We start from the raw sequence: 12692 nt of genomic DNA, 5'->3' as shown, positions 1-12692 counted from the left end.
TATACACAGTGCTGAGAATTGAACCCAGTGCCTCAGGCATGCTAGGCAAGCCCTCAACCACTGAGCTACAACCCCAGCTCTGATTATAGGTTCTTGTTGAGCCATTTTTCTTTTCTTATAAAACTGTATTAGATAGCTTTCTGTCACTATAACAAATACCTGAAACAATCAGCTTATAGTGAAATAAGGTTTATTTTGGCTCATAGTTTGGGAGGTTTCAGTCCATGGTCGGGTAAGCATATTGCTTTGGGGCCTCTGGTGAGGTAATACATCATGGAAGGCAGCAGGGGAAACAGGGTCACATGGTGGAGTGAGGTATTCACCTCATGACAAGCATGCAAAAAGAGACCGAAAAAGACTGGCATCCTACAATTCTTTCAAGGGTACACCTAAATTCTCTCACTAGGCCCTACTGTTGAAGGTTTACACCACCTTTTAATGGAGCCAAGCTGAGGACCAAGCTTTTAACTTATGGGTCTGTGGGGACATTTATTCAAACCATAGCAATTTATTTATTTATTAATTTATTTATTTATTCCTTCCTTCCTTCCTTCCTTTCCCTCCCGCCCCCTTTCTTTCTTTCTTTTTTTTTTTTTTTTTCCAATGCTGGGGATAGAACACAGGCTCTCATATCTGCTAAATAGTAAAAGAAAATAAAAACTTCCTTATTGGAATATCATTCATCTACAATGAAATTCACCAATGTAAAGTGTTTTTTAGTATATTCACAGCATTGAGACCATCATGGCAATCTAATTTAAAACATTTTCGTCATTCCAAAAAGAAACCCTTAGCTGTCACTCTCTTCCATCTTTCCTTGGCCATAAGTAGCCAGCTAATTTACTTTCTGTCTCTGTAGATTCACAATGCTGACTTAACATTTCTCCTACTGATCATCTTGGCACGTGTATCAATCCTCTCCTTCCACTTATACTGGCCTAGCATAGTCCAAATTGGTGATATAAAGGTGAATAAGAAAAAAATTTATGATTTGGCGCCAGAGAAAGATATTCTAGGGCAAGTTCTCTTAACCTGAGGTCTAAAAAAAAATGGTTTCAAAGGAGTTCATGAAAGTGCTTTTTATTTTATATGAAATAATAGATGGATATACTCATTTCTGGGCAGCAGAGGAGCCCATAGCATTGAATATATTCAATATGATTTAAAAAAAAAAAAGCAAAGAATCATTGCACAAGATTCTTTGGATGCTGCCTGAAATTGTTAGTCGTTCCAGGCACTAACTCAGCCTACAGAGGTTGCTTCCATGAGCACCACAGTGCCACTGAAATCTCAGAAAAAAGAGTTTCTTTGGGTGGACTTGGAGCACAGGACGGTGTCTATTTTTGGACATCTCTGAATCCAGGGGAGCACTTGCTTCTTGCTTTTCTTTTTTCTTTTTTTTTTAGAGAGAGAGAGAGAGAATTTTTTTAAATATTTATTTTTCAGATTTCGGTGACACAACATCTTTATTTTATTTTTTTTAAAGAGAGAAAGAGAGAGGGAGAATTTTTTAATATTTATTTTTCAGTTTTCAGTGGACACAATATTTTATTTTTATGTGGTGCTGAGGATCGAATCCAGTGCCCCGAGCATGCCAGGCGAGTGCGTTACCACTTGAGCCACATCCCCAGCCTGAGCACTTGCTTTTTAACAACAGTGAAATTGGTCATGTGCTCACTTCCCCTGACCTATCATAATCCAAGTACTTAAACCATGCTCCTGATATAGGAGAAATTCACAATCTGTTACGTGTAGAACAGTCACTTACATAGGTAAGGTTTCCTGACTTCAGTTCTACCCCATGCTCTTGGACTTAAGTTTCCTGATCAATAATCACTATTAGTAAATATAGACAAAAATCCTAGTTTTTGAGAATTTAATTTTGTTCTTTAGAAATTAAGCCTTTATATTCAAATGTACTCTTAGGTCTTCAATTTTCTCCTCTCATTAATCATAGGGTTGGTTCACTGACCACTAGTATTTAATTTCATTTTTGCTAATTAATAAAATAGTATGCGCTTACGTAATATATATATATATATATATATATATATGGTATATGTCTCACTCCAATCCAAATCAGTAACAAATGAGAAGACAATTAATTCAACTTGTTCAGGGAAAAAGCAAAAAGAACAAACAAACAAAAAGGCACAAAATTATATGCAAGAGTTGAATATGTAGAAATTCAAGAATTTTTCTGCCAGACAAGATCAATAAATGGTATTAGAAGAAATGATCTGTGCATTAAATATTAAATATCAAGTGATAGTTACCAGTTCTATAATTAAAAATGATAAAGACAGATGCATCAATCCATATTCTTATGCTCTAACTGATTATCATAGACTGGGTGATTTATAAAGAATAAAGGTTTATTAACTCACAGTTCTGGAGGCTGGGAAGTCAAGTATCAAGCTGCTGGCATCTGGTTAAGTTTGTACTGCTGCATCATAACAGGGCAGAGGGTAGCATCACATGGTGAGACAGAACAAGCAGGCTATGGCAGGTCCTTCTTCTTATCATAAAGCCACTAATGCTATCATGGAGGCCCCACCCTCATGACCTCCTCTAATCCTAATCACATCCCAGAGGCCCCACCATTGACATCTGAATTAGGGATCCATTTCTCAACACATGGGGAACAGATTCAAAATACAGCAACAGGAAAAAATAGCTGTGTTTTAATCTGTGTATTGCCTTCAATGGAGTTCCAGAATTTATAGTCATTTTAAAGTATAAAGGTACATAAATGATTTCTGTATCAGTGGATATCATCACACAGTGACCACTAAGCCTCTAGATTATAGGGCAGGTGAAGATTGCTCTCTTGGCAGAACTAATATGTGTATTTCCTATGTAATTTTCCTTATCTTTGCTAAATTATATCTAGCCAACAGGGCTGGTAGTTTAGCTCAGTAGAGTACCTGCCTGGCATGTAAAAGGCTCTGGGTTTGATTCTCAGCATCACAAAAACTAATTAATCTAGCAAACGAATATTTAGCCTAGAAGGACTGGAAAATACTGGAATAAACAAAATTCAATGTTTATGAATTATATATGACATATACATACAGTCATACATGCATACATCTATATGTATGTAAATTTTTTTGTCATATACAAATTTGTATTGTGGATTACAAAGAGAGAAGCCTTTAACAAGGCACCTCTGAAGAGATGGTTTTGTAGGGTATTCTTTAGGAAACACAGCTGGACTCTACATGGGAGTCTTTGAGATTCTATGTGCTGGGTGGGCTACATGATCTTTTCAGTCCCTCTAAATCCTGAGATTACAAAGTACTGATCATTTGAGATGTTCCCTAAAATTCAACTAAAAAGCCACTTTCTAGGAACACCTCTGTTTTGTGAAATGAGACCCATTTACCAACAGGTTCTGATTTGTTTTGAAGGATGGCTGACTTCAGGCTGAGGAAAGTGGTGGCAATCAAGTTGGCTTTGGAAAGGATCAAGACGAAAAACTCTGAAGAACTCTCCAATCTCAGGGAGTTATCTGGGAGAATCTCTGGGTGTTTACTGCCTCCTGAGGTCATTGGATCGCCCTGACTGGGCTATGGGACAGAGGATTTGCCCTCACTACAAACTATTTATTCTCTCCTCCCCTGTCCCTGGCTAGGTGCCATAAACTATGTAATCAGTAGTTTTCTCATGCATCTTTCTCTAGAGCCGTTTATATACGGGTTAAATGGAAGCTTTTGTGCATGTACTTGATACTCATTCTCTAAACTCAGACTTTGCTGTTTTTGTGAGAATATTATTTCAGTGTTTTTATAGACCTCGTGTGTGTATGTGTATGTGTGTGCGTGTGCGTATGGTTTGTAGGGGTGTGTGATGAGGAATTATTTAGAGGTCCTTTTGTGTGCTTTTTTGGGTGGGACCGAGTCTTATCCTTTCCTTAGGGATGAGAAAGCTCTTCAGATCCTGGAGTGCAGTGGCTTTTCTGATGATCAGCTCCAAGGAGAAGCTGTTTACATTGCTTCTACCACATGTGTGGTTGCTGTGATGTGTAATAAGTCACACATGTGTAGATCACCAAAGTCTTAACCAATTCTGCATCACTAAGGGGCCATGACGTAGCCAGGAAAGCTCTCCTAATATTCAAATAGCCATGGGGGAAAATGAACTCTACCTGTCCCATCTGACTGAGCTCATGCATCTTTTTGAAGACTTCCAAAATAGGAATACTAAAATTAAGAAATTAATTCAAGGTTTGGGTGACAAAATTTAACACTAAACAAGCCACCAGGGAAAATGCAAAACAACCCCCAATTTTTAAAAGCCCAAAGTGATTTTAAGATCCTTGTTTGTTTTTAAAGAAAACTTTGGTTCTGAAAGATAACTCTGTACTCTTCCTAATAAATTCTCATCCATAATTGAAGAATATTCATAGAAAGAAAATTATAATTAATTGCCTTTGATGTTTTATTTGAACTTTTAAAATATTAATATATTAATAGTTTAAATATCTTCTTGTGACCCAAAATAACTAGATGTGGGTCTATTTCTTAAATGATTAGAGAATAGATACCCTAATTCAAGATTGTTCAAAAGTCGAGATGGGATTGAGCCTGAGGGTGAAGGGAATGATCTGTATCCCCAGTCAAAAACTGTATTCCACAGAGGTACCACTGGTCCACATTGGAGGCTGAAGCGTATCTAGTGTATGTCAAGCTGACAGTGCTTCTGTGTGGGGCAGTCACTTCAGTAAGGCTTTGTTCTCTCTCTCCTTCATTGAGGAGAGTTGAGAACGGTTTTGCAAGCAAACATGTTGAGCACCTGTTTGGGGCAGGGCCTGTGCTAGATGCACAGAGTCAAGACTTGGTCTTGGCCCTGGGGAACTGAGAGTCCGTGGATGCGAGGGCAAAATAGCTCCAGTGATTTAAAAGATGGTTCCAAATTTGCTAGAACTGACTTGTGCCAAACAGGTTCAGAGACTGGACTGAAATGAAAGTATTAGTTTTTAGGGAGCTGTGATTAAGTTAGAATATAAGAGAACTGGAACTTCAGAGGGCAAACAGCCATCTCCAGGTGTTGGTTCCATGTAAATAGGCTATCTCTTCCTATTCAAAAATGCAATGAAATACATGTTAACAACAACAGAAAATGACAATTTAAGTACAGGAAACGTTCTTGTGTTAAAAAAAAAAAAAACTCAAGAAAATTCATGAAGAAACTTGTTAATAAATGTTGGACTGTTCTTTTTCTGCTCAAAGGCATTATTTAACTTGATACTTTCAGTTGGGATATTTATGAGTTTCGTATATAGGAAATGTTTTATACTGTCAGCCTTCCTGTAACAAAGATACTAAATGTACCCTGAGTAAAAAATAAAGACAAAAACAAATGTTTCTATGTGTATAAGCTATGTGTACATACTATGTGTAGACACACAAACACATGACTATTATTAGTTTGCTAATGAGGAATTTGAATCCATAATGAAGATGCTTTATAATTTTAATTGTGTAATGTGACCATAAGTGAATGGTGACTCTGATGCTTCCAATCTATCAACTTTCCATAATGAGTAAAATAAACAAAATAGGCAATGCCACAATGGACCAAAAAGAGTGGTTACAATTTTTCCTCCAGACCTTTGTTTTGTAAGTTTGATGATCATGGTCACCTTAAAAGTCAAAACCAAAACTAAAACCAAACTCTTACCCGGGAATATTAGGTAGTACAGGGCAGGATTTACTAGATGTTTCCATTGAGTCTTCATTGAAGGTTGTACAGATTAGACTGATGCTTTAGATCTGCCCAAACTGAAGCAGCTGTTACCGGCATTTGAATCCTTTGAGTTGAGTGGCTACCTCCTGAGCAACACGTCCTCAGATTACCTGGTCGCAGCCCCACCAATGGTCTGAGGGGGTGGCTATTTAAAAATGAAGGCAGGACTCTTAGGAAAGGGGACACAAACTGTTATTGATGGTAGAAGTTTAAGTATCCCTAGGATAAAAGCATTACTTCTGACAAAATGAATGACTACAGAACTCTAGAATGATTCAGGAAGTAAGTTCAATCAAGTCGTATACTTTCAAATAGTCCAGTTAAAAAAAAAATTTCAATTTGTTTACAGAGATAAAACAATAGAACAAAATATTAAAATATTGACTCTAGTAAAGGGTTCATGGATGGATGTTCATTGTACTATTTTAAAAGCTTTTCTGGAGGTTTCTAGTTTTTTTTTTTTTTAAGTTTCAGGAAAAAGATTCATTCTCTTACTGTAAATCACTTAAAAAATAACGAGAATAAAAACAAAAAACAAGTTTCACTTGCACAGAAACCAGGAATGTTTTGAAAACCTGGGCTCAACAGAGAAGGGCATCAGAGGCTAATCAGAGAGGATTAAGGAGGGCAGAGATAGAAATTGCTATGGTAGAGAGGGACTCAATAGGTCTGATATCTCACCAACCAACCAACAACAACAAAAAACAGGCAGCAACAAATATCCATCAGAGAAGGGGCACACTCTGATGAGTAATAGAAGGAACAGGGATATATAACTAACAGGTATCTAGGGTTTTCTGGGCCTGATTTGGTTCTGAGAATAAAATCAGGGGCATACCAGGCAAACAATATTGGCCAGAAACACTTTTTATGACAGTAGAGAGCTAATCTTGAAGATTAAAAAACAAAAATACCACAGTTACAAGTCCCTACAAGGCTTATTGAACTCACACTCAAAATTTGAGATCATAAGAAAAATTTCACCTGCCCCGAACACTATCCTGGCTCCTTCCCTATCTGAGCTTCTCACACATTTTGACATAGTACATATACACGGAGTATAACGTATTCTAATTAGGATCCCAATCTTGTGGTTGTACATGATATTCTCACACATTTTGAATAAATTCTGAAAATTAAATGGGCTGAATTCATCTATTAAAAACAAGGCAAATTGGGCATAGCATTTGGGAGGCTTGAGACAGGAGGATCACTTGAGCCTAGACCCAGAAGTTAGAGACCAGCCTGGGTAACATAGCAAAACCTCATCTCAAAATAAATAAATAAATAAATAAATAAAATAAAAATTACAACTCATAACAAAGAAAATCCAATATCCAATTCTATGTAGGCAAGAGATAAGAAAGCTATAATAAAATGATTCAGTTGGCTGAAAAATGTAAGATATGGGAAAAGATATACCAGGCAATTGTAAGCAAAGAGAAAACATCAGTCATAAATATAGTATGACATAATATTCAAGGTACAAAGACAAAGTCACACATTTTTAAGGCTAAAGTTTATAGTTTGCAATAAAAATAATTGTAAATGTTTTGATATCAAATTCATAGGATCACTATTTACAGAAGAAAAAGCAGAGGAGATTCAAAGATAAATACACAGAAATATGTTAACAGTAGAAGACATTCATTTTCACCTCATTCAGCTCATGATTAGCCCAGTACCAAGTACTTACAAGGCATGGGACCTGTGCCATCCAGTAGGGCAGCCACTAGCTACACATGGCTATTGAATACTTGAAACATAGCTAATCCAGACAATGCTAAGTGAAGTTAGCCAATCCCCAAAACCCAAATGCCGAATGTTTTCCCTGATATAAGGAGGCTGATTCATAGTGGGATAGGGAGGGGGAGTGTGAGAGGAATAGACGAACTCTAGATAGAGCAGAGGGGTGGGAGGGGAAGAAAGGGGGTATGGGATTAGAAATGATGGTGGAATGTGATGGGTATTATTATCCAAATACATGTATAAAGACACGAATTGACATGAATATACTTTGTGTACAGATATGAAAAATTGTGCTCTTTATGTGTAGTAAGAATTGTAATGGATTCTGCTGTCATATGTAAATAAAAAATTGTTATAAGTTCAGAACATGCCAGATTTCAAAGAATTAGTACAAAAACCAAGAAGATAAGCATGTCATTGATAATTTTTGTATTGACTACATGTTATAATGCTAACACTTTTGACACAATAGGTTAAATAAAATTTACACATTTTTTATGCTTTCTTAACATGGATAGTTTAGAAATAAAATGCATATCTGGCGAATATTATATTTTAATTGAAAAGTGGTGTTATTCTAGAATAATTAAATAACCATAACAGCTAACATATATAGTGTATTCATTTCATTCCAGATGCCATTCTAAATGTTTTGTACTTATTAATCCATTTAATCCTTAAAACAATCTTAAAGGGTGGATGCCATTATTATAGACATTTTCAGGTGAAGAAACTGAGGCATAAGAAATTAAGTACTTTGTATAAAATTATAGTAGTGTATCTGGGATTCCCATTAGTCTGGCTCCAGAGTTTGTACTCTAAATCACAATGCTACAATTGATAAATATGCATACTGAGCTCTGTCCTCTGAAACAGAGATATATCTTCTGTTCCAACTTCAGGGAAACATTCACAAAAATTAACTGTAGATTAGGCCTCAAGAAAAAAAAATCACTAAATTTCAAAGATTGGAAAAATACAGTTAAATTTATATCATAATGTTATAAAATTTGAGCTTCAGAACAAAACCAGAAAAAAAATCAAGTATCTGAAATTCAGAACTTAAAATAAAATGAAACCCACCTCTTTCAAACTTTTCAAACAACTCTTGAATCATGGAGAAAAGTGAAATTGAAGAATGTATAGCAAGTGGTCATGAAAACACTGCATATACTGACCGTAGGATACAGCATAAGCACTACTCAAGAGGAAAAACTAGTCTTAAACACATTAACGGACAAAAAAAAAAAAAAGTACTAAATAAGTGCCTACTTTGCTCAAATCTACACAAAGAAAAGAAAAAAAAAAGGTCTAGTTAAAATGTATAAATGTATAACTGTCTAGAAAAATATAATCTACAAAACTGACCTAAATATAAAGTGTTATTTGAAGAGCTTCTATTCAAATGAAGCTCAAATGATTCCACTAGAAAATTTTATCAAAGTATAGATAATGTCAGTGTAATTGTTCTGGAACACAAAAATCTTCCAGAATTTTTCAAATGAAGCAAACTGAATGTTGATATTGATACCAAAACCCAATAAGAATTATTCAAAATAAGAGAACTACAATAATTTCATTTTTTAAAAGAAAAGCAATCTGGAATTTAAATGCAATAAAAATATGAAAATATACCAGGAATTCAAGAATGGATCAGTATTCATAAATTCATGGATATAATTGTGTGAATATCTAAATAAATAATGTAATTGTTTGATCATTTTAATAAATGTTAAATAAACATTTGACAAAATTAAACATACATTTTGATTTTAACATTCCCAAAAGTGCTGGGTATGGTGGCGCATGCCTCTAATTCCAGCAGCTTGGGAGGCCAAGGCAGGAGGATAGCAAGTATAAGGCTAGCCTCAACCATCCAGTGAGGTCCTGAACAACTTATTGAGAGATGCTGTATCAAAACAAAAAAAGAGCTGGGGATGTGGCTCAGTGGTAAAGCACCCTTGGTTCAGTCCTTGTAATAACAACAACAACAACAAATCCCAAAAGTAAGAATAGGTGAAATTTTCTGGATACGTTTAAAATATACATATCTATTTCAATTCCCAAACCAGCATAATCCTTAAAAAGAAACAGTGCAAGCATTTCCACTGACCGTAGAAATCTATTTTGTCTACAAAGTTCTCACTATTTTACCTAAGACTGCCTTGGAGAAATTGTTATACAAATAGATAAAAAGAAAATACAATTATGCATACTTAAAAGTACATGAAATTATAACTATGATATGATCCTATATTTAGAAACCCAAGAGAATCACCTGAAAACTTACTACAAACAGTAAGAACAATCAATAAAGTAGCTTGGCTTTACATTCATAGTTTTCCATAAATCCTCACAGCAATCAGAAGACAAAAGACTCCACAAATCAGTGACAAGAATAGGTAAAATGTCTATGAATAAATGTAACAAGAAACAAGCAAAGTATACAAAGATAACTTTAAAATTCAAGAAATGCAAAGGAAGGCCAAAACCAAGGGTGAGGCACCAATTCTTGGGTGAGAAGAAAACATTATGAAAATTTGGGTTCTCTTTCAGTTTACCTTTGAGTGTGATCTTATGATTCCATCAAAACACTTAAAGGAGCTTTCTTTTTCTGCTAGTAAATTGATTTTAAAGTTCTTGGAGGTGGAGGATGACAAACATAAATACTAGGAAATACCTGAAAAAGACTAATGAGTGAGTAGTAATTAGCCCTATCAGATATTCAATAGAAAGCCTTAATAAGTTAACCGTGTATTACAAGTGCTGTGTAGATATGAATTAGATTAGCAAGTCCACAAACAGAAAAAATATGACAATTAAATATATGATAAAGTAGGCATCTTGTATCATTTTAAAATATTATTCATTAACTGATTTGAGGTAACTATGTAGTAATCCTAAATTTGGATTGATACTTCAAAACTTATATCCTGATAATATTCCAGTGAATGAAAAATTTAAGTGGAAAAGAATAAAATCATAAAATAAATCACATGGAAATTAATATCTTACTGAAGCATGTCTAAGTGTGACATAGCACCTATAAGTTATATGAGAATATTTTTTTTTTTAAAAATCATCTGTGTAAAAATATATAAATAAAAGGTTCATGTGGCTCATCCCACCAAGAGCTAAGTGAAATGACTGATAAAAAATTTGAGAATATTTGCAAATCCTATTATTAACACAGAGCTAATTTACTTAACAAATGAAGCATTATGACTTTAAAAGGAATTCAATATCCTGGTTTGAAATAAAATGGGCAAAAAAATTTGGGGGAGGGGTGATAACTCACACCAAAAGAAATCCATTAGAAAATGATGAAACCATGCTACCCATTAATTAAGGGAAATACAGGGGCTGGGGATGAAACTCAGTGGAAGAACACTTGCCACCACACAAGGACCTCGGTTCAATCCCTAGCATCACACACACACACACACTCCTCAACTTAAAATTACACTGTGATAGCAGTGTCACATACAAGACTCAAAAAAAATTGAATAATCTTTTGGCACAAATGATACACATATCACTTTCATGAATATAAATTTGCATAACCTTGATGAAGATGATTCCAGCAATACTTGTCAAAATTACAGATGTACTTTTTTTTAACCTACTAATTCCATACCTGAAAATTTATCTTAAAGATAATGACAGTCATACTAGAAGACCAGCAGTAACTGCTAATTCCAGTGTTTACTATGGCAGGTACTGTTCTAAGTGGTTGAAATAGGGTGGTTCACAGAGAAGTTAAACCACAGGCTCCCAGTCACACATACAGCAAGTGGTGAAGCCAAGGATCTGTGTCCAGAGTCCTTGCTCTTACTTGTGACCTCTCAAGCTACATTTGGATTTAAAAGAAGCAAAAGGTTTTTCACAAGTGTTGTGTGGGAAAGGAGATAATCAGAAATAACCCTAAATCTATCAATAAAACCCTGGTAACATGGTTACGGGGCTGGGGTTGTGGCTCAGTGGTAGAGCACTTGCCTAGTGTGCATGAGGCACTGGGTTTGATCCGCAGCGCCACAATAAAAAACTAAATAAACAAAATAAAGGTATTGTGTTAATCTACAATTAAAAATTTAAAAAATGGTTATAGCTATACAATGTAATACCATTCAGATACTTTTTAAAACAGAGGAAATTCTGTATCAATTAGTATGGGAAAGTTTCCAAGATAATATTATTACTTTATTACTTTATTTATATTTGCAGTGCTGGGGATTGGACCCAAGGCCTCACACATGCTAGGCACATGCTCTATCAGAGCTACAACCTAGCCCAAAGATAAATTTTAAATATAAACCAGGGTGCAAATATATACTGTATGTCAACATACAGAATGAATGAGAATGTAAAAAGAGTGAACATATTCTCTTTGCATGTTTAAAGTACCTCTGAAAAAAGTCAAAAACACACATCTAATAGATGTCTATGAGATGGAAAATGTGGCTCAGTGGCAAAGGTTGGGGAGACTTCCTTGGGTAACTTTTTTTTTTCATTTTGAATTTCAACTATGTATCATCTATTCAAAATTAAATAATAACAACAGCAACAGAATGAAATCATTCCTCCTTGTTACACCTATGTTACAAAGGGACACATGCAGGGGAAGTGCCAAGGAGACACATGTAAGGATTGATTCCAGAAGAATGCATACTCTTTTACTAATCTCTTAATGAAACAGAAAAATCACAGAGCTAGTTGTTAGAAGAATTGAGCCGGGTCCTGCTGAGGGCCGGTCAGGACTCACCCGTTGCTTTGGTTGCCCGGCAAGGGGAACGAAATGCTGCCATTCGCATAGGATACCAACATGGCAGAGATCTGATGTCATCAGAAAGCGGCGGAGGAGAGAACTTCATCAATACCAGCGGCGACATAAACAGTTGGTCTCCTGGTAGGGGGGGTGAGGCACAGACACCCGAGTCTCCTCAATTTGTCGTCGAGCCAGAGGGGAGGAGCCGGGCCGCCGCCAGCGCCCGGAGCAGGCCCAGCGGCTCGCAAGCATGGTGACCGAGTGACCCCAATTGGAGAGGGGGCGGAGCGGAGCCGCCACCCGCACCCGCAAGGTGGGCAGACCCGCGACCCAGTGGTACATGGGCGTGGTAGGAGGGGCAGGGCAGAGCCGCCGTTCGCGCTTGCAAGGTAAACAGACCTGTGACAGCCTGGCGGGTCAGGCCCAG

The 12692-nt window shown here is 36.1% G+C and overlaps 1 protein-coding gene across 6 annotated transcripts in view; it reads left to right on the top strand.

Moving 5' to 3' along the window:
* Rasgrp3 (RAS guanyl releasing protein 3) overlaps window positions 1-5369 on the top strand; it is a 106228-nt gene extending 100859 nt beyond the window's left edge. For all 6 annotated transcript variants that reach the window (XM_048804563.1, XM_048804566.1, XM_015479778.2 and 3 more), the window contains exon 18: window positions 3414-5369. In XM_048804563.1, coding sequence (XP_048660520.1) covers window positions 3414-3422 — 9 coding nt within the window. In that variant the 3' untranslated portion in view covers window positions 3423-5369. The remainder of the gene's footprint in view (window positions 1-3413) is intronic.
* Window positions 5370-12692: the final 7323 nt, after the last annotated feature.

The sequence above is a fragment of the Marmota marmota genome, unplaced genomic scaffold (genome assembly GCF_001458135.2).
Source record: "Marmota marmota marmota unplaced genomic scaffold, marMar, whole genome shotgun sequence".
NCBI classification, from domain to species: domain Eukaryota; kingdom Metazoa; phylum Chordata; class Mammalia; order Rodentia; family Sciuridae; genus Marmota; species Marmota marmota.
The sequence above is the reverse complement of the archived record's forward strand: the minus strand, read 5'-3'. Positions and strand labels throughout refer to the sequence as shown.